Genomic DNA, 20518 nt, shown 5'->3' with positions numbered 1-20518 from the left:
GAAAAATGAGCCCGAGTCAGCCAGCAAGCAACGTGAAGATGATGTTCCATGAGACGCCGATGATGCAAGTTTTTCTTCGCCTTCGTGTCGACGTTTGGACATGACTCGAGGGCAAAACTGCCCTCGATATCCTGATGACTTTTGTCCGCGACTACACTGACCAGACGTTATCATCAGCTTTCCTTCCAGCATCGCACACCTCTGTCTGTGTAGCACAATCGGCAACATTTCCTGGCAATATGGATCACAAATACGAAAGCATCGTTGACACGATGGCCATCCCGCCCGTGCAACACAGGAGGCGTGTCTCTTTCTCCCTTTGGGGATTGCTTGTCTCCGTTGTTACTGCTACGACACTTCTGCTCTGGTGGTTTAGAGAACTTGTCCCATGGCACGGCGTCAACATCGCAAACTGCTATGAAGCTGGGAGTGCAACATCCATCGCTCCAGTGGCGCAGATCGTTCGAAGATACAACATAACTGTTGGAACGAAATGGCAGAATCTTGGTGAGTGACGGCGTCCGGTTCTCTGGCCACCAAATTTCTAACTCCAATGCAGATGGAGGCCGCTGGCGTCCTGGGTTTGTGTGCAATGGCGAATCTCCATGTCCAACTCTCACCGCGAGAGAGGGCGACCAGATTGAGCTCCATACTACCAATGATCTGGCCGCGCAGTTATCAATCCACTGGTCTGAGTCCTTGGCGTCCATATCAGAGTGTTTATGTCGACTAACATCATAATCAGGTCTGGCATGACCCACCGGAAGTTCGGGTACGGGTCTGCCGTCGCATGGATTCACATAACACATGGCTGACTGCTTCTGATTTAGCTTTGAGAACGATGGCACAGGTGGCTTGAACCAGTGGGCAACGCTCCCTCGCGGCAACTGGACTTCGCGTTTCGACACAACTGGACACTGGGGCTTGAATTGGTATGCTGATCACACTGGCGCTGGAGTTGTCGATGTAAGTGCTCTCCTCTCTCCATGTGATAGCTAAGATTCTCACCCMTGACATTGTATAGGGTGTTTATGGCACCATTTGGACCGCCCCGTCGCTCTCTCGTCCGCGCCCGTATTCTTGGATAACGGACTCTGCCGTTGATCTGCACTTGATCCAGGAAGCAGAAGATGAGATTCAACATATAGCCCTATGGACCTCTGATTTCCGCACGGTGGATTGGAAGATTCAGAAAATGAAGGCCAAAGGAACAGGGTTGTCTTGTTACAAGTCTATCCTGGTGAACGGTTTGTCAAATCTGGCTTTGCGTCTTTGAGAGTTTCTACTGAATGAATCCTCAGGAAAGGGCCGCGTATTCTGTAAAAATCCCAGCTACAGCACCATCGACGGAGCCGAACTCGACGATGCTGGATGCGTCGTGACGTCCGGTATCGAACCCGATGCCTGTAAGCCATCTGTGGCTGATTTTACGGTATGACATTTGTTTGAGAGGCCCAACAGGCTGTGTAGCGAGATTTGACTGACTTGTAATGTTGGTAGGTTATTGAGACACATGGCAAGGAGTACATTATGCTCAACATAATCAATGTTAGCTTCGAACATGCGATGAGGTGGAGTATTGACAACCATCGATTCTGGGTCGTCGCAAATGACGCCGGTTTCATAGAGCCACAACTGGTCGACGTAAGGCCATTATCCCGTACTCATTTCACATATTGCTGACAAAACCGTAGACTGTTTACATCACCAATGGGGCCCGGGTGACTGTGTTAATCAAATTGGACCAAAATCCGGACGATTACGCCATTCGTCTTGCATCCGCTAGCAAGCTGCAGAATCTGGAAGGCTATGCTCTCCTGCGTTACCCGGTATGTATCACTGCCTATACCTTGCGTTGTCATTCCTTATTGTCAATCGCTAAAGTCGAAGTCTTAAGGCCAAACGATACCCAATCTACGGCGAGCCCATGGCACTTCCTTCCACAAGTGACAACACCAAGATCTGTCTTAATCAAGACGGGTCAGTCCCTTCAGCTTGTGACTTATTCGATGAGTACTCTGCCCGTCAATTCCCAGCTGAGACTCCACCCAAGAAAAGCAACAAGACATTGCTCTGGACAGCAGGGAGCCAGCCGTCCAAGTACGAACAACATGTCACCGAGTATTTTGTGAACGAAAAGCCTTGGCAACTCTTTCGCGCGGCCATGGAGCCTGTGTATTTCACAAAAAATGCGGTAAATACGACCAAGCCGATTCAGGCCGGTCTCCCGATTGGCACCGTCGTGGACTTGATTGTTCAAAATACACTCAATGAGACGATTCCAGTCTACAAACACGGAAACCCAACGTTTCATTTGGGATCCCGGGCTTTTGAAAAGTTCGAATGGGAGTCCATCCACGAAGCGTTGGAGCATAATGCCAACGTCAACATTGAGACTCCGTCTTTGGCTGTTGTGCATGACCTGCCACCGCTCGGGTGGCTGGCCATCCGCTGGAAAGTCACAGTCACGGGTGCTACCATGTTCCACGCGGTCAAATTGCGGTACTTTGCGGTGAGCTTCCTTGTGCACATTCAATGCTTAAATATTAGTCCTATACTAATGTCATTTGCAGCTTGGTATGGCTGCTCCCATGCTTGAAGGGATTGATGAGTCGGTCCGGGGTTTTGTATCCGAATATGCCAAACATCAACCTCACGTCGCATTCGTACCGGGTAATGATGGTGTGTTTGGATGAATCCGACGTGCACCGCACGATCTGTGGTTGGCACATCTGAGTCAGTGATGCTGAGTTGATCAGATGAATGGTTATGAAAGTCATTTCTCTTACAATATGAGACTTAAATCCCTGATTCCATGCAATGAATTTTTGTGAGACTCAGGTTCGAAGGTGGTGCCAGGCGCTAATCAATCTCGGTCTAGAATCTATGGACAACACACGTTACTCCTAGATCGTTCACACTGACGCGGATGTGGAGAAAGGATCTTCGCCGTGATGCAATGTGGCGAGGATCGATTCGCGTAATCTCTACATCCGATGAGTAGTGGAATGGTGGTGTAACGCTGGGTGACGCAAATTGACGTGTTACTTCTGCTTCTATCCTCTGGTGATGTTTGCAGTATCGACACTTCTGACACGATCGCAAACAGAGTCTTAGTCTGGGAGTCTTTCATAGTAGTGCTGTTCAGGAGGGAGGATTTATCAATGCTATGTAACAAACAAGCCCAACCTCCGCGAACTGCCCCCTGTGCAGCCCGTCTGAACCGAATATTAACATTCGCCTTACTAGATGTGAACGCTTCGGACAGACACCACCGGCTTTACATCATTGCCGCTGCCAGAGCTAACCTCCACAGCATTTTGGGAGGTTGCTGTAATCGAAAATTTGCCTCCAAACGTAGCTTCAGATTTGTAGATCGACAAGCTTTCCAAGCTCAAGGCGTTGAGGTTGATGGACAGTCCAGAGTCAGAGTCATGTTGCGCAGCAATGTCCAGCGCGGCAGAGATGAGTCGGGGGTGGACGCGGTAAGGGTCAAATTGCTTCTGACCAGCTTCAGCCAGTGTGGAGTCAAGATCAAAAGCCTCGCCTGCTGGGACAGATTCAAGGGTTATATCCGAAGAAGTAGGAGCGTCAACAACATCCAGAGGGGAATCTGTTCTATCGCATGTCTGCAACATGAATGCCTCACRATGTTTGGTCCAAACTCCCTCTCTGACTGACTGGATCGTGATCTGGTAGCTAGCGCTTGATGTCTCACAAATCGACGTGTGGATTTCGATCAAATTAACATCGTTCTCGTAGGTCAGAGGTTGAAGAACCTTGAAGTCCCGAATGTTCCAACCGGTGGGAGGGGCGTTTTCAAAGCCTTGATGCAAGGCTTCGGCGACAATCGATACAAGCGCTGCTGTTCCTAGAGTTGTGACAGGCTTCGCCTTTGATTGAGGGGGAAGGCAGTCCGGGAGATCTTGGAAGGAAAGCTTGTTTCTCCAGATCTTGGTCGCTGGCGGAAGGCCGCAGACTCTGCGACCAAGCAACTCATGGTAAGGATGACTATTCTGATTGAACTCGATATTGGCATGACTCTCGCTCGAATAGGTCTTTGAATGGTCCCAAATGTAATGGGGCAAATCGACCGCAACCAAAGGCTTCCAGGTGACGGAGMTGCTGGCATTGACTTTCTCCAGGTCGAGAGGCACGCCCGCAATATATGCCTCTCCAGCGAGCGACATCAGACCAGCCAGGTCCTGGAATTGGCTGAGATCTACGGTCACCGCTGCACCTTTAACTTCTGGTGCATCCTTGGAGGCGAAAGGCACGTTCTCCAACTTGGAGCTGGCAGCTCTTGCAGCAGCGGTATCTGATTCAAGCAAGACCGAAGGGCGGATGTTCCAGTCATAGAGAAGGTCAATAAGTGCCATCTGTATGACTGTCGAAGGATGGGCCGCGGTAGCAGGGTCCGTGAGTGTCTGTTGCAGGTTGAGGGCGTCCATTGAGTGGGCAAAGATGGGGAAATGCTTCTGCAATTCACGAGCCAGTGGAAGGAGATCTCGAGATGATTCGGTGAAGGAGAACACAATGCTCTTGGTGGCATCTCCCGTTGCGGCCGGGCCTGACTTAAGAGACTGCGTGATATCGCTTTGCGTTGAGCTAGACACCCCGACCACAGCGGCGGCTCGATTGTCGAACTTGGATCGTTTCATGTTCAGCGTGTATGCAAGGTCGGCAGCGTAGAATTCGTCGGCAACCTGCGAGAACGCAGCAATGTATGCTTGTAGGGAGGACTCCTTGGCGGCCGAGAACGTCAGCAGTAAAGGGCGTGCTACAGAATGGTCATAGTCGGCCGTTTTGCGTCTCTGTCCCAGACGATAGTTGGGATGCAGCGTCTGCACAGCTTCGATGAGGCTGTGTACATTGGTCCCTGTCCATCCGTAAGAACATATTCCCACACGGCGGGTAGGGTAATCAGCTGGCCAATCGACGGTCTGCTCTTGAGGCTTGATGTTGAGCTTCTCGAGATCGATGGCAGGGTGTGCTGACTTGAAGTTCACATGACCCGGGATGATGCCAGCCTCTGTCATCATTGCTGCTTTCATAAGGACGAAGATCCCGCTGGCGGCCTCTTGGTGGCCAAAATTTGTCTTCAGAGCGCCAATGGGAAGAGGTCGTGACCGTCGATTGGGCGTATTCATGACTTTGCCGATGGCGTGCGCTTCAGCAATCTCTCCGGGAATCATTCCAACACCATGAGTTTCCACATATGCAGTTTCGGCGGGATCCAAGCCTGACTGGGAGTATGCCAAATTCAGGCATTTCACCATACCGGTCTCGTTGGGGATGAAAAGAGGCGTATCTGGAATCATACCATTTGCCGTAGTGGCGAGCGACCGGACAACACCACGAATGGGATCGTTGTCCCGGATTGCATCCGACAGTAGCTTGACGTACAACGCACCCACGCCTTCGGCACGGGCGTAACCGTTGCAACGGGCATCGAATGGGTGGCACATAGAGTCTTCCGACATGATGTTGAACTTGGAATAGCTGGAATAGGCCTCAGGTCCCAATACGAGGTTGACACCGCCAACAATCGCGGCCGGCGCTTCTCCTTGGCGGAGAGCCATGGAAGCGGTGTGGAGAGCGAGGAGACTGCTCGTGCAACCTGCGTTTGTAGTGTAGACTGGACCATTCAGATCGTAGAAGTATGAAACGCGAGCGCTCAATAAGCCTGGGTCGACGCCGGCGACCTCGTGAAGATGGCGATCATCGTACGAGTGGCGAGCTGAAGCAATGACCTTGTCCAGGCTGAAGTTGCCTAGATAGACGGCCGTATTGGTCCCTTTGACATCCTGCATTGTCTTGCCCGCAGATTCGAGACATTCATAAACACTCTCGAGGATGCGGAATTGCTGGGGATCCATATGGCTGGCTTCATCAGCACTAATCCCGAAGAACTCAGCATCGAAGGCGTTCGTTTCAGTCTCGAGGAAGAAACCACCCTTGGAGGCAATGGCTCCCGCTCTACCAAAAGAGTCCTCGCGGAAATAGGCGTCAATATTGAAACGGGACTTGGGAATCTTCTCGGAGAGCTTGATCTCCCCATTAATCAATGTATCCCAGAACCTGCGTGGAGAGTCAATCCCGCCGGCCAGGTTGCAGGCTTACTGGTCAGCAGCTGTCTGTCAAAAGTGATTTTATTCGATTGCAACATACCCATTCCGATAATAGCGATGGGCTCATTGTGGCGATCGAATGCTTCGGTGTTGGTCATCTTGCAGATGTAGACAAAGACAAACTCTGTTGGCGAGTTCAAGTGGTTGGGAGAAACGACATGAATAGGTATATACATATACGTATCACTACCGAGGCGCTCTACGCTTCCGAACAGCCTCCCGTCCGCCCACGGCGACGGAACCTTCGAGTCGTGGGTTAATCGGACTCGTACGTACTCCACCAAAACTACCTACAGCAGGGGGCCAGCCATAGCTCGCCGGTCCGGCCTCCCTCCGATCTTGACTTGTTACACTCCACCCTTCCGGCAGCTCTTGATTGGCACAGGCACTGCTGCGAGGAATGGTAGACGATGGCAGCTGCGCGACGTCTCCGCGATTCACATCAAAGGTAAGACTTTCCGGCATGGCAGGATCATGTGCCCAGCTCACTGACTTTCCCATCGATGGCAACTGAATGACACCGATCATTCGCCGCGCGGGTGACGATGAGCATTTTGACACATCCAAACTACTCCTTCGTACGTACTTGCATGAGCTGACCAGTACTCACAGCCTCGAACCGCATGCATGTTCTCCGTAACGGAAACTACCACGACGGCAGGTCCTGCAAACCGCGCTGCCTTGACCAATTCCACGTCATACCCAACGCCGACCATTGGAGACTGAGGAAAACTTGAGCAAATTCGTTCCAGATTTTCAATCAACCCTGGTGTGCCATGCGTACTGCGATCATCAGTATCACTATCAATGCCCTCTTACTCACCGCAGATCAAATTCCCGCGGAAATGCAGAGTCTGAGTTGGGTTTGTTGCCAATCCATCGTCGATTGCATTGAGGTGACGCATGTACGTGAAAGGTAKCTCACACGGTCACGGCCAATTTGCTTGCTATTGTCCGCGTAGCCGTACAGAACTTGATGGGCATGGAGTTGGGAATGACTCTGACCTAGCTACAGCATGGAGCTGCATGGGAAGGTCGCCGGCGCTGTACGACTCGCACAAACTTCCCGCTCAATATCATCTTGCAATTGGTCGAGGACACTGTTTTTGTATGAGACGGCGCAACGGTCCGCACTTGCAGCCAAGGAGCGGGGCGAGCTTCCGATGCGGTAGGATGCTGAACATATGTCAGTGCGTGATTTAGTGTAGTGGTGACATAAGGCTCCGATCTCCGTCCTGCTAGGCCCAGTTAGAACGCCAGTATTAATACCTGCCCCAGCCGGTTTCGTTAACCTCCGCGGGGAAGCTAGAGGGCCCTACTACTAACATTAGTACTACACTACCCTCTAGCATCTCTAACCGTCTCGATTAGGCTAATATACTAAACCGTGTCGTTGCTAAGGCTTCTTAAAAGGTGTTATTTATGTCTTCGCTATACCTACGCTACTAGACGAGAGCTAAGAGGCTATTAATATCTCGTCGCGTTGCCCTTCTTTACTACTGTCTTTACTACCGCGTAATAAGGGCCCTTAGCGACTATCTTTACTACTAGATACGCCTTAGCCGGACTCTCTAGGCTATATGCCCCCTCCTTCTACTTAGCCGGTGTTACGGAGGTTATAGCGCTCTATATCGCGTAGGCCTAAAGCGTAGGCTAYAATTAACGCGATAAAGCYACGGTTAAAACGTTAGAAGTTAATAGATTTTAAGAAGGAGCCGGAGCCGGTRCTAGATAAAGATAAAGATAAGGAACTAGACGTTCGAGTRTTAGCTATAGAGGYAATAGTAAGGCTAAGTAATATTACGGAGGGCTCTAAGCGCTCTTAGYAGTTATTRTTCGTAACTCTAGTGCCCTTAATTAAGCGCGGAGGCACGGTRGAACTAGAATCCTTCTATTATAAGTAYACTAAGGCGGAGTTAGTAGAGTTTCGAGAGCGTAACCGAGAATAGAGGGATAAGGAAGAGGCTAGGATTAAACGAGAGCGTAAGGAAGTAGAACTATAGCGACATCGTAAACTATAGGCGGATAAGTAGAAGGAAYAGTAGCGYATATTAGCTAAGCGCKCGAATGTAGYRTATTAAGCTACGAAGGTTATTAACGCCGCCGTAGCTCTATCGAAGAAGCGGAAGAAGGGTAAAGGYAAGGAGCCTATTATTATCGYRGAGCCGGTTATTRTCGCTAGTCCGTTAAACTAGYRAGTGTTAGAAGYAGAGCCTTTAGCGGAGCTACCGCTAAGTAGACGYACCGTRTCGATATTACGCTCTAAGTACTCGTCGCCGCCCTCGGAGCTATAGCCGTTCGAGTATCGAGTAAGCCTATATTATAAGAAGGGCCGTAAGTAAGAAGATAAAACTTAGAGGCTTAGAAGCGACGAGGAYAGCGCTAGTAATATATCGGACTAGATTAACTYAGCTATTCGAATAATAAGAGGTGTRTTCGTAAGCGCTAAGTTAACTGCTTCTTACTATAYATTRCTAGTCTATACTTAGGCTAAAYAGACGTAGAAGGGTACTAGTARTTAGYATTATATTATAAGGGAACTAAGCCTATTCTATATAGCGAAYAARAAGGACCTCCGTATAGGTGTAGAAGTTAAATTAGACGCTAGTRTTRCTCCTAYACTAATAGTAAGAACGGCTACTATAATCTACCTTAGACGATTRCTAGAAGCTTAAGYAGCCCTACGTGCTAGTAGTAACTTCTTAGAGGCTATTAYACTTCGTTAGCCCTATCGAAACGGAGGATATAAGAACGTAGATYACGTTTRCTTTATCGACGGCCGTAATAAGCCTAYGAATTACTTCCCTRTCTATAGTGCTRTTCTTATAGCGTAGTAGTCGTTAATAGGTAATAGCGAGGTTACTATAGATAAGCTAGGGGAACGGATACGCCGTTAATTAATTAAGGCTAAACTCGCTAGTACGTACGGCTAGGGCGACAGTATATAAGCTATTCGATAGAAGCTCAATCGTTAATTAAACGGTAGTAGTAATTAAGTTGTATATATCTATAATAACACACCGTCTACTATTACTCTAACGCCTACGCCTGTTATATAGCAGCGAGATAAATTGCCCTCGTTATAGCTAGAGCCTAAGGATGAAGTTAAAGAGTTTATTAATTAGTGTATGCCGAAGATAGAGTGGAGTAGTAAGGTAAGGCAGCAAGCCCTTTATTCTATTAAAAGGATAATAATTAATAATAATTATTCGGTTATTAATATTACTTAAGTTAGTAAGAAGCAGTAGATAGCGAGGGGATTAATGCCTAGCTATAAACTCCGCATTAAACGGTGTGTAGAAGAGTTTAAGGCTATGCGAAGGAGGATGCGGGCGTTAGGGCGATAGTAGTAATGTTCGAGGTCTAATAGCTTTTAAACTAACGGTCCGTTTCTTGCGATTTTTCTTCGAGCTTCTTCTCCGGATCGAGTTATTATAGGATCCATTTTATGTTATATACTATATGCTCTAAAATGGTGTTGTTATAAGGAGGTAGGGAAAGTTTTAAGTATAGTTAACCTCGCTAAGCCCTACTAAAGCTTAGGGAAGTCTATCTAAAGTCGACCTACGGCCGTATATAGTCTATGTTAGATTACGTAGCAACTATAACGCCGTTTTCGGTTAACGATAGCTTAAATTGTAGCTCTCGACGCGCTCGAATTTTAAGTATTTATTTAGTGAATTTAGAGTGTACGGTTGTTACGCATTTATACCGTGTACGAGGTGGATCTCGGGATTTTAGGGTCCAAACGGTATTCTTAGCATTTCCGCGGGGAGTTCGTCTTAAGTTAGCTTTAACTTCGTCACACGCTCGACTACATTAACTCTACTAATCTTTCTAAACTTCGCCGAGCGTCGCGCACGGCCCTTTTTAGCTATACATATAAGTAAACTAGACACGAACTAAAGCGACATCTCGACTATTATAAGCCTCTAAATCCAACCTCTAACAAACACGAATAATTCGAAATGCACAGGTCGACATATTATTACTACGCGCTCTACCGTCCTTACTACCGAATAGTACGTCCTTACCGTTCCCTACACTACTAATATATAAGGAACCCGCGACTATCTTTAAGGACAAACAACTTACTACAATTTAAGAGACTCTAGAGCAGGTAATAAGGGCAATATTACTAATATTACTACGATTAGATGGACTTAAGGAAAGGATTAATACTCTAGAGGATACGGAGCTTCCTACGCATATATAATGCGACTAGCTAATATTAACTGCGATAAATGTACATATAGAGACGAGCTCTAATAGTAAGCTATAGGTAATAACTACTCTTTTCGAAGTGCTTCTACGCTGTTGTTTCGAACTCTTATTCCTATATAGCGTAGATAAGGAAGTCCTCGAAATTAGTATACGCCGCTACTTCGTTTCGGTGTCGCTTTATCTATAACTTAAGGACATTAAATAACTRCTCTATTAGATTAAAGTCCGGAGAGTAAGGTAGTAGCATCTCGAGTGTATAGCTAGCCTCTTAAACGGCCTRTTCGAYAGCTTTAGAGCGGTAGATTAATGYATTRTCTATAATAAYAATTATGCTAGTAGCTAGTTGTAGAAGGACCTATTAGATTAGCTAGTTTAGTATRTCCTCTACGGTAATCGCTCCTTRCTTTAATAATAGACCGTCTAAGTAACCTCGCATTATAAATGCTAGAACTAGTAACTACCGTTTAGAGCGTTTAGTTAGTAACCGAGTGTCTACTAGATAGCTAATTAGTAACTAAGAGTACTTCCTAAGTGTGTTGTTAGTTAAGCTAAAACACTAACTTTCGTAACTCTCGTAACCTTATAGCGACACTAAYAACCTACCTATATCTATTCCGCTTATTAYACGCTAACTCGTCGATAAATACTAGGTTATTACGCTTCTATCCGATGGCCTTCGCGCGCTAATACGACCGTAGTYGCTTATCGCGCTCTCTAGTAATCCGCCGAGYAACCTTTCGAGTCYATTATAACCGCGATAGTAAGGCGTATACGCCGCGGTCGCTATAYACGTAGCTAGTATTATCGAATATCTACTACGCTATCTTATCCGCGTAGGCATCCGGCTACGACTAGACATACCGAAGGAAGCCCTACTCTTTATCTCGTATAAGGCGCGGTAGCCTACCTCTACGTATATTAGGTAGAGGATACGGCTATCTAAACAACTCGAAACTAAGCCTTATACGGCCAACTGTCTTATAATAGGCAATACCGTACGTACGTCTAATAGTACGGTTACTACGGTTAGTAGTTTCGAAAGCTACTCGGAGCTAGTTATAGAGGTAGGTCTCTAACTACCGGCTATTAGCCTTACGAGGCTCCTACGCGTAGTTAGAATAGTTAAAAACAACACCTTTTACACGGACTACTTACCGACATAGTAGGAACGATATAGGACTAAATTGGAGTAGATTAGACTTGATTTAGGGATGCTAGAGTGCGCTATAGTACTAATATTAGTAGTAGGGCCCTCTAACTTCCCCGCGGACCGACGAAACTAGCTAGGGCAGGTATTAATACTAGCGTTCTATGCATTTAACTAATTAAACTAATGATTCTGCTAAGGCCATCTCCTATCGTAGATTGCCAGACTATAGGTTCACGACCGTTCGTTACTTAACTAAGGTGCACTTTAGACAATGTGTCCTAGTAAGGGTAGTAAGACACGTTACTCGTTATACGCCTTCTTACGATACCGGGCGAAGAGAAGGCAGGTGAGGAATGCGGGGCAGAAGCGCATATATGTTCGAAAACGTGACGTTAGCTGCCCGCTATAGTTCGCTTGTGTTGTATAGAATCTAGCTAGACTTGCTATATATAGGGCGACAATTTTAGGGCTCGGAAGGTGTCGGATAATACGCTCATTCTTATAGGATATGCGAACTATAGCCGAACATAAACAGGTTATATTTAAAACCGGTTACGGTTTAGAAGTTGTTAGCAAAAGTAGTACGATAGGGATCGAACGCGAGCACTAAGTTCGTCGAGTGTGTATAGCTAAAACGTATCCTGCCGCATATAATACATACTACTATACTCCGTTGCGGTAGAGGAATAGTATATAACTACATCTATCTAGCTCGACTAGTTCTAGGTCGTTAAGCGTCGTAGGAGCCTAGACTATGCCTCTTTAACCCCTCTATCGTATAGTAGTAACTTAGCTAGTAGTCCTTACGAGACGGTCTAACTAACAGTAAACGTCCGAAGATCTTAAGGGAGGAATCCGCTAGGGCAACCGCAAGACGATTAATTTTTAGCGTGTTAAGGAGTTTATTAGCGGTAATTTCGACTTCTTCTTCCGTAAGAGCTTCTATTTTGACTTTCTACGCCGGCGCAAGCTATAGCGAGCTTGCGTTATACAGATTATAACGCATGCAAACGATCGCTAACAATTATAGTAGCCTTATTACATAGCTCTAGCCTACGCTTAGCTTTCCTCTACACTCGATCTTCCTAGAAATACTCTTAGCTTTCCCCAGCCCCTACAAAATGATGTTAGTCTTTAGGTGTGGTCTAGTTAATGGCCTTCCCGTTTAACGCTCTCTAGAATTTCGATCTCATTCGCACGGAATTGCTTCTTCCCGCTCGAGAACCTGTATACAACTTTCCTATCTCCTTACTTGCTACTTAGGCTTAAGACTATATAAACAATACCCTAGGGGTCTCGGGGCTCCGAATATCTCCCGCAATCGCGTAAAGACGCGGGAAGACAGCGAATATAGCTTAGTTAGGACCTGTACGTGAATACTGTCCCTAATTAACGATAACCGGTCGAGCCGCTTTAAATAGCAGCTTGTTCTACGGCTAGTCGGTATAGTCTTACAAGTCAAATCGTGGTTTAATTGCTTTAGTAAAGCGGCATACTTCTTACTAGATATCCCGTGCTTCCTCTATAAGGTCTTTTATTTGTTCCCGAAACTATGCTTCTTTGTCCTTAGGCAACAATCTATCTACTATATCTATAACGATACTATAAGCCTTTATAATCCTAGTAGAGGACGCGGATTCCTATTCTTTCCGTAGCATCGCCTATAACAGTGCTCGTATAGTAGACTCCTTTATAGGATAGTCCTAGGCTTAGCGTAATAACAAGTCGCGAATCCTACTTTCTTCTAGAAGAAGATAGGTCGGCTGAAATAAAGGGTCTACGAAGGCACGCGATAGACGCGCTAGGATTATAACGTACCGTATCTGCTTTACCGCACTAGTGTTGCTCTAGGGCATAGGCAACGAATTATTCTAGGCGCTTGTAGTCTACGCTAATTAAATCCAAAAGTTTGTAGTCTGTGAAAAACCGTTAGCCTATAGCTAGGAGACTAGCTTATTAGGTCTTACCTTAGAATCGGCTAAGTCGGTATTATAGAAAAAGGTTGAACAAAWTAAAGAGGCGGCTTTTACCTACACGGAATCCAGTTTCTCTAGACTGTCTACTATTAGTAACTAGAGTAAGGCAGGCTTAGGATCGACTTACACTTGCTTATCCTCTTTTAAAGGAACAGTTATATCTACTACAGCTTGTAATTGTTTTGCATTCTAGTTAGCTCGCTTTTTAGCTACCGCTAAATCTTTTTATAGTTGTGTTTTATTATCGCTGACTTACGCTATCTTAATCGTGGCCTGGTCGAGCGCATGTTTAAGAGCGTCGTTCTTGTCCTTTTTAGATCTAATTACGTTAATCAGACCCTTATTGCTCTTCTATTATTATAATATGTCTCCCTTTTATAGATTTGTAAGATTCTCTAGTGCTTTGACCTAGTCTACCTAATGTCTTTCGGCGCTTTATAGATCTTAGCATTTTTTTTAGTTGCCTTTAACCTCCTATGTTAAGGACTGAAAACTAGCCTTAAAAGTCTGCTTTTCTGCTATCCACTTATCGCGGTCGTTATTATAGTCTTCGAGAGCTTGTAGTCGAGCTATCTTATAGAGCCTGTCTTGCTCGATAATGCTTTGTATCCTTAACTTAAGCACGGGGACCTTGTCTATATTGTTAAGAATCTTTTAGATTGCCCTATCGGCTTATAATGTCTTCGCCGAGATTAGAATGTTTTCGAATGCAATTCTTGTGCTCGATAAAGTATTAGCCTACATCTCTTTACTAGCTCCGGTATAAGTATCGCCCTTTAAAAGAGGGACTGCTACTTTAGACTAAGCTATATAAGGGGCAGGTATTATAGTAGGGAAGTTTTTTAAGTATAGTAAACGAACATAGGGCACGCCCTTAGGCATATCTATACATCTTAAGCATTACGTGCCTAGATCTATGCTCTCTTATACTTATACGTGCACCTACGAGGCAAGAACACATTAATAACTCTTTTAACACTCTTCTGCTAGCTGCGAGAGGCGTATCTCGTAGCGATTAGCCGAGCTCGCATCTATTTCGCGATGCGTGCTACGGGTGTTATTAATATGAAGTATTAATTACTCGTTTTATTAGCTACCTTTACTATCGCTACGACGTATACACTAGACACGGTATAACCTRTACGGCAAATTAAGGTTGCCGTATATTAGTAATGTATATAACGTGCCGCTCTATTTATAAGGCACGCGAGATGCCGCTAAGCGGCCGGTTGCAAGGCTATAGCACTTAGCTTTCTAGGCACAGAATTTAACAGCATCTATAAGCTGTCGTTAAAAATGTGGAGGATGACATTTAGACCTAATGCGGGTGCCTTAGGCCGATCGATTATACGTGGCTCCGGGCCGAGGTTCGTAAACACAGCGTCGCTATCGACTATTAAGACAAGTAGTTATTAATTACGTACCGTGCTATAGATACTATGTAGATATATTAACAGCGTTATATATAGACGGTACGTAAGCACTATATACGAGTGGGAATATAAATAGAGCTTGGTTATAATAGCCTGTAAAGGCAGCTACTCCGCGCTTAGGTCTTCTATTAGCCTAGCGTAGTAGCTACGAACCTATACTAGGGGCTATATAGATGTATTTGTTAACAGCGTAATATACAATATAGGAGAGCAAATTACTAAACAACAGCGGACTACAAATTTAACCCAGCTTTATAGCTTACATGTGCACCTACTTACTCCTAAGCTTGCTAATAAGCTAGCGGAAGATTTGCGAACAAAAGGTCGAGTTAAGAATAAGATACTTTGTATAGATGGCGTATGGCGTCTTTAAAAATAGATTATATACAGATGCGAAAGCTTCTCGTTCCCTGCTTAAATCTAGACTTCGATTAACATACTCTTCGACGCTTTTTGTTTAAGCGGAACTCCGCGACGGTAGCATCGGTAGAGCCTTATAGGCTTTCCGCGGGCTCCTAGGTAGGCTCCTACTAAACTTTATAGAAGACCTTACTATGCCTACGGGCACTCCCGAAGATTCGGTCGACTTCCTAAGTTAGCTCACTCGTAAAACCGAGAGCTAGAGTTAGTACCGGCCCCTCGTCCTAGGTGAGCGTAGAAATCGGCGTAATGTTCTTCCGAGGGCGTAATCGAGCCTTAGCTATACGGCTATCCGGAGGAGGAGAGGACATTTGCGAAGCCGTTGTACGGCACTATATAGGTCTACTAGCCAGCTCTGCTATATATACGTCTGTCTACGCTTCCGCCTTATCTAAGGTTAGCTAGAATCGCGCCGGCCCGCTAATCCGCTACGTACTAGTAGGGCTTACCTTCGTTTTAGTATCTAGGGCACGATGTTATCGTTACTACTAACGCGTAATTATAGGACATACTATGTGCCGAATGCTCTATCCTAACGTATAACGAACACTCTTTCTAGAGTAAAACGACGCTCGACTACCCATTTGTATAAATCCTCTTAGTCGTACCGCCTCTCTTATATTACGACGTAGGTTCCGATTCTTCGGAACATAGGAGCATAGTCTTTAGTTGCAAATGCTTTTCCATCCCGAACTAGGATAAGGCTATATAGAAGGTTACCGTTACGGTAGATAATTAAAGGCATGATCGTGATATTAATGAAGGCGGATACTAAGGCCCGCTCGCTAGTACTAAAGTTAAGGCGGCAGCTTAAGTTGCTCTTAAGAATGGAAGCCGGAGATTTTTCGTTAATAGTATAGCGGGTAGACGAAGTGTCGAGGACAGAGAGGGAGTAAGAGATAGAGAGTAAGAGCTAGAGAGGGAGTAAGAGATAGAGAGTAAGAGACAGAGAGGGAGTAAGAGACAGAGAGGGAGTAAGAGAGAGGGAGTAAGAGAGGGGGAGTAAGAGAGTATGTGTGTGCTATAACTGTAGATGTTTAACATGCCTTACTTCCTAGTAAACATAATGCTACCTAATGCCGAAGCGGATCCCGAAAGAGCACCTCCGAACGTCGGCACGGAATTAGTAAGACAATCTATCTCCGCCTATAACGCAGGTGTAACAACTTCACCTCGTTATAATTAACACATTTGTAAATAGTAACGGAGCAGAAAATTCAAGAATCCCTCGGACGGACTAGTATATATACGAAGTTTGGTCCTTCCCCGAGTTTTATTAAGTCGGAAATTTCCCCTGCTACTCGATTCTAAGACTTCCTTACTATAGCCAGCCCTAAAGATGTCCGGCCTAGGCTACCTCGCCGTTACAATCTAATCCGGCTAGAACACCGATAAGGAAACTCTTACGAATAGCACAATATCGAACACGGACCCCCCGCTTCGGCCTACCTTTTATTACAACCGTAGACCGGTACTATGCTATCGACGGCACGTAGCTAATAATTCATACACAGCATTACAACTTTGACCTAATAATGCGGTATATGTTTTGGTCGCAGTGTAATTATATGGTCCTTAAAACCGTACACACCTAAGACATCGCTAAATCTGTAGAAAATCGAGTGCTAAGAGGTTACATAATATTCTAACGATCGATTAACCTAGGAAATTACGAAATTCGGAATAGTAGCTACAGATAGCCCCTCTGTTTACATCCTAAGTTACATTAAGCTTACCTACGACTTTATTTGTTTTCGCCGTGGACCTAATTAAAGGCCTTCTAAAGCACTAAAGGAGTCTTACTAACAATAAAGTAGAACGTATTCGAGCAGATTCCGGAAGTAGGAAAAGTATATATAAAGCATAGAAAGATGCTAAGACAAAAGATTAGAGGGCAAAATCTAAGTAGCGTTACGTAGCAGTTTCTAGCATCTTTAGGTCGGCATTTTCGCGCTACTTCGGTACTACATAATCGGTGCTAATGCGGGTCGCTACATTACATACCCAGCCGTTAAGCGGCCAAGCATTTTATGTATAATATTCCTTAGAAATGTCTCCGTAATAGAGACTTAAAATACGGGAATATAAATGGGGCCGCTCGACGGAACTAACTCCTATTAGATCGWGATGCTCTTAACGTCGATTAGGGCCCAAACGGTTCCTATGCGTAGTATAAGCGTTTCGTTCCGACTTTGCCATCCGTCCCGTCGCACGAATCAGCTATACCCAAAAGGTCTGTAAGCTGAGCAATTGGACTTGCCGTCACACTTTAACTTTGTCTCCGGCCGTGGTTATACTGAATTGTGTTAACCACGCCGGGCATGTGGAAACGTTCATTTAGATTACTTAACGCCCTAGGTGTTCCTAGCTAGTTTGGTCACAGGACGGAGCTCCGTTACGCTGTATAATAGACTCATTTAATGTTTTCGGAGGCTCGCCTTTTCCACTTCTTGCTCGACCTAATCGCGAGTCGTGCTCTTTATAGGATGGAGGTTCCTAGGGAATCTTTTTATACTATAACAATGAGGCGGAAGCTATACGTGGAAAAGGTGCGCCGTACTCTCCTTAGGACCGTCTCTACGCTTAACTGGTTTACAATGTACTATTTCGTCCCTTAAACAAATATGCCGTCGTACTCGGGTCTACTAAGTGCTAAGATGGCCGCCCGAATTAGCGTCCTTAATCGACTAGCATACGAAACATCTTACAAATAGGATAATTAAACAAGACGCACAAACAAGACGCACGGAGGTCGAAGTCGACCTATAGGCAAGCTTTCCGTYGGCCTCCTCGGACTAACATTTAGGTGAACATAGATAGTGTCGACGGTAGACATAACGCTCGATTCGGGGTTATCGCCAGCATCGGTCTAGTCGTAGTACTAGCCGTCGAACCTTTCGTTTCGTGATTATAGCTCGCCGATACGAGCTAAGACGTCCGTCCTACTATAGCCGCCGATTATTCTAGTTGTTCTACCGCCGCTAATATCGTAGTAGGGGATCGCGCATTTTCGACCGACTCTAGGCTTCTACTAGGACATAGACCCTTCTACGGATAGTATGCCGAATTAAGATTCCGTAGTAAGTAGCACTCCGACTTAATGTCCAAGCGATAAACTATCTGCTGTACTATATGTCGCGGATAGGATCCTAATAGTAGCTTTGCCGGTAGGAATTAGAGCTACTTACTGCACCTATAAGGACTATTAGCTACACCGTATCGCTAGGACTAGGCTTATTATTAAAACAAGGTACTTATAGCGAGACGCCGTAGTAGTAGCGATCGACGCCAAGCTTATAGGTTGCGAGCACCTTAATCGTTCTAGACTCCGAGAGGTTGTTCTCCGATTTTTGTTACGACTGTCTCTATAGCAAAAGACGTACTAGAGCATCTACCGGATAACCTAATTCTCTTCCTCGACACGGTCGATATTACGGCTAAGATCGTATACTACTCTAGTCTCCGGCCGTGCCATCCGATAGATCCGTAGAATTTCGCGATGTGTAGCCGTCTTACTAATCTAAGCATTACTAAAAGGTAGCCCGACGGATATATTCCCTCGAAGTACTAGTACTAGAACGTCTTTGCTTTCCGTTATTCGCCTCCCTCCTTCTACTACTTCTTCCTATTTACTATTAGGATAAGTACTAAATAGAAGAGATGTTTAATGCTTACCTTTATTATCGAATACACTCTACGGTAGAAAGCATTTCGCTTACCCAAGCCTAATCGTTCGAATAATCTAGCTTTCGACTCGCTCTAAGCTAAGGCCTGTCTAGGCGGTGCTATTTAACGATATGTTATTAGATACGCTAATGATTAACAAGTAATAAGGGCTGGTCACATACGTTATAAGTGAGTAGAATAGTAAAGATTTGTCGCTATAATAGTAGATAAGGCAGAGTATTTAAGTGTAATATAGACGGGAGTTTTTAAGTATATAGGGAAAGTATCGTAGCAGCCTAGCCTTTGTTACAATACTCCCCAAGCTTTAATATCGAGAGGCCAAGACAATTATTAGCACTAGCATAGATTATTATACTAGCATCCGGTCCTAGCTCCGTAGGTATAGCAGATTTAGGCAAGTAGGAATCCGCTAGCGTTAGCCTATAGCCGTCGTAGGACATGTGCTCCACGCACTAATAAGCTTAACGTATATCTATAGATGCTGTACGCCATTTGAAACTAGTCCGTAGATAAATACTTATAATCCGCCCTATAGGTATAGTCTATAGGCCCAAACCGAGCATTACGAGTCTACTCGCCGATTCGACCCTACTATAGTTTAACATCTATAGATGTCCTATATACGATGTCTCTCCTACATAGGGCATGCGGTCTAGCTAGAGTAATTGACCTAGAGCGCTCTACGGTAAGGTAACAATCGATTCCGATGCCCCCCCCCCCCTACCTATACGGTAAACATCGAGTATAGGCGGCAATAAAATTTCTAAAGCCTCCCTACTAGTAGTGGAATGTTAGAATTTACGACGAAGGTAAGCGAGAACGAGATTCGAGTTTTGTAGGAGCAATAGCTTATTATTAGGCCTCCCTCTATATAATCGGAAAAGCATGTAGGAAGAATACGTAAACTCGCTCGAGTTTTCCGATAGTAACATCTTTAGATACCTAGTTAATGCGGAAAGGAGTAGCGACGAATGCGCTAAGAAGAAGTAGTCTGCTCGCTTAGACAAGTGGAATAAGAAGAACTTTAATCGTCTAGTAGTGTACGATAGGGGCAGATTTTTTAACGCCTTCGAGAGACTGCTACTATTCTCCGTGTTCTGGTTAGCATTCGATTTCGGCGCACTAGATCGAACATTCTCCATACACTGCTACGAAGTCTATAGTGCCTTACTTCCCGATAGACTAGATATTAGGCTAACAGATTTTACAGGAAATTCACTGCTATTTTAAGACATTGCTCTAATAGTAGACCGACGTTCTAGGAATTAAGATAGCTCCCGAATGTCTAGACGTCTAAACGATAGAATCTCTAGAGCTCAAAATGCTAGCGTACTCACGCTATAATGTAACTGTAATCCACACACAGATGCGTAATTAAAAGTCGTTCTTAGCACTTCTCGATAGCGGTGCTCGTTAAAAAGTAGAGAAGAGGCTACTATAGTGTAGGAGAATCCTAACGATGTAGTCGTTCTTCGAAGACACGAAATACCTAAGGAG

The 20518-nt window shown here is 45.3% G+C and overlaps 4 protein-coding genes; 2 read left to right on the top strand and 2 right to left on the bottom strand.

The window, feature by feature from the left end:
• Positions 1-272: 272 nt before the first annotated feature.
• Positions 273-2696, top strand: RCC_03442 (related to Ascorbate oxidase precursor; the record flags this gene model as incomplete). XM_023768728.1 has 10 exons in its annotated part: positions 273-507; positions 560-689; positions 746-772; positions 831-966; positions 1025-1247; positions 1302-1432; positions 1501-1644; positions 1695-1829; positions 1898-2512; positions 2574-2696. The coding sequence occupies 10 exons, from the start codon at positions 273-275 to the stop codon at positions 2694-2696; spliced, it is 1899 nt and encodes a 632-aa protein (XP_023624496.1).
• A 549-nt stretch (positions 2697-3245) lies between these two features.
• RCC_03441 (uncharacterized protein) lies at positions 3246-6229 on the bottom strand (the record flags this gene model as incomplete). XM_023768727.1 has 2 exons in its annotated part: positions 3246-6118; positions 6172-6229. The coding sequence occupies 2 exons, from the start codon at positions 6227-6229 to the stop codon at positions 3246-3248; spliced, it is 2931 nt and encodes a 976-aa protein (XP_023624495.1).
• Positions 6230-14777: 8548 nt separating this feature from the next.
• On the top strand, positions 14778-15287 carry RCC_03440 (uncharacterized protein; the record flags this gene model as incomplete). XM_023768726.1 has 3 exons in its annotated part: positions 14778-14848; positions 14916-14953; positions 15088-15287. The coding sequence occupies 3 exons, from the start codon at positions 14778-14780 to the stop codon at positions 15285-15287; spliced, it is 309 nt and encodes a 102-aa protein (XP_023624494.1).
• Positions 15288-19296: 4009 nt separating this feature from the next.
• RCC_03438 (uncharacterized protein) lies at positions 19297-19513 on the bottom strand (the record flags this gene model as incomplete). XM_023768725.1 is given in 2 exon segments in its annotated part: positions 19297-19473; positions 19475-19513. Coding segments are annotated over 2 exon segments (216 nt in total).
• Between the last annotated feature and the right edge of the window lie 1005 nt (positions 19514-20518).

Source organism: Ramularia collo-cygni (assembly GCF_900074925.1).
Source record: "Ramularia collo-cygni strain URUG2 genome assembly, contig: RCC_scaffold04, whole genome shotgun sequence".
In the NCBI taxonomy this organism is placed as follows: Eukaryota; Fungi; Ascomycota; class Dothideomycetes; order Mycosphaerellales; family Mycosphaerellaceae; genus Ramularia; species Ramularia collo-cygni.
This window is presented reverse-complemented; position numbering and strand designations above follow the sequence as displayed.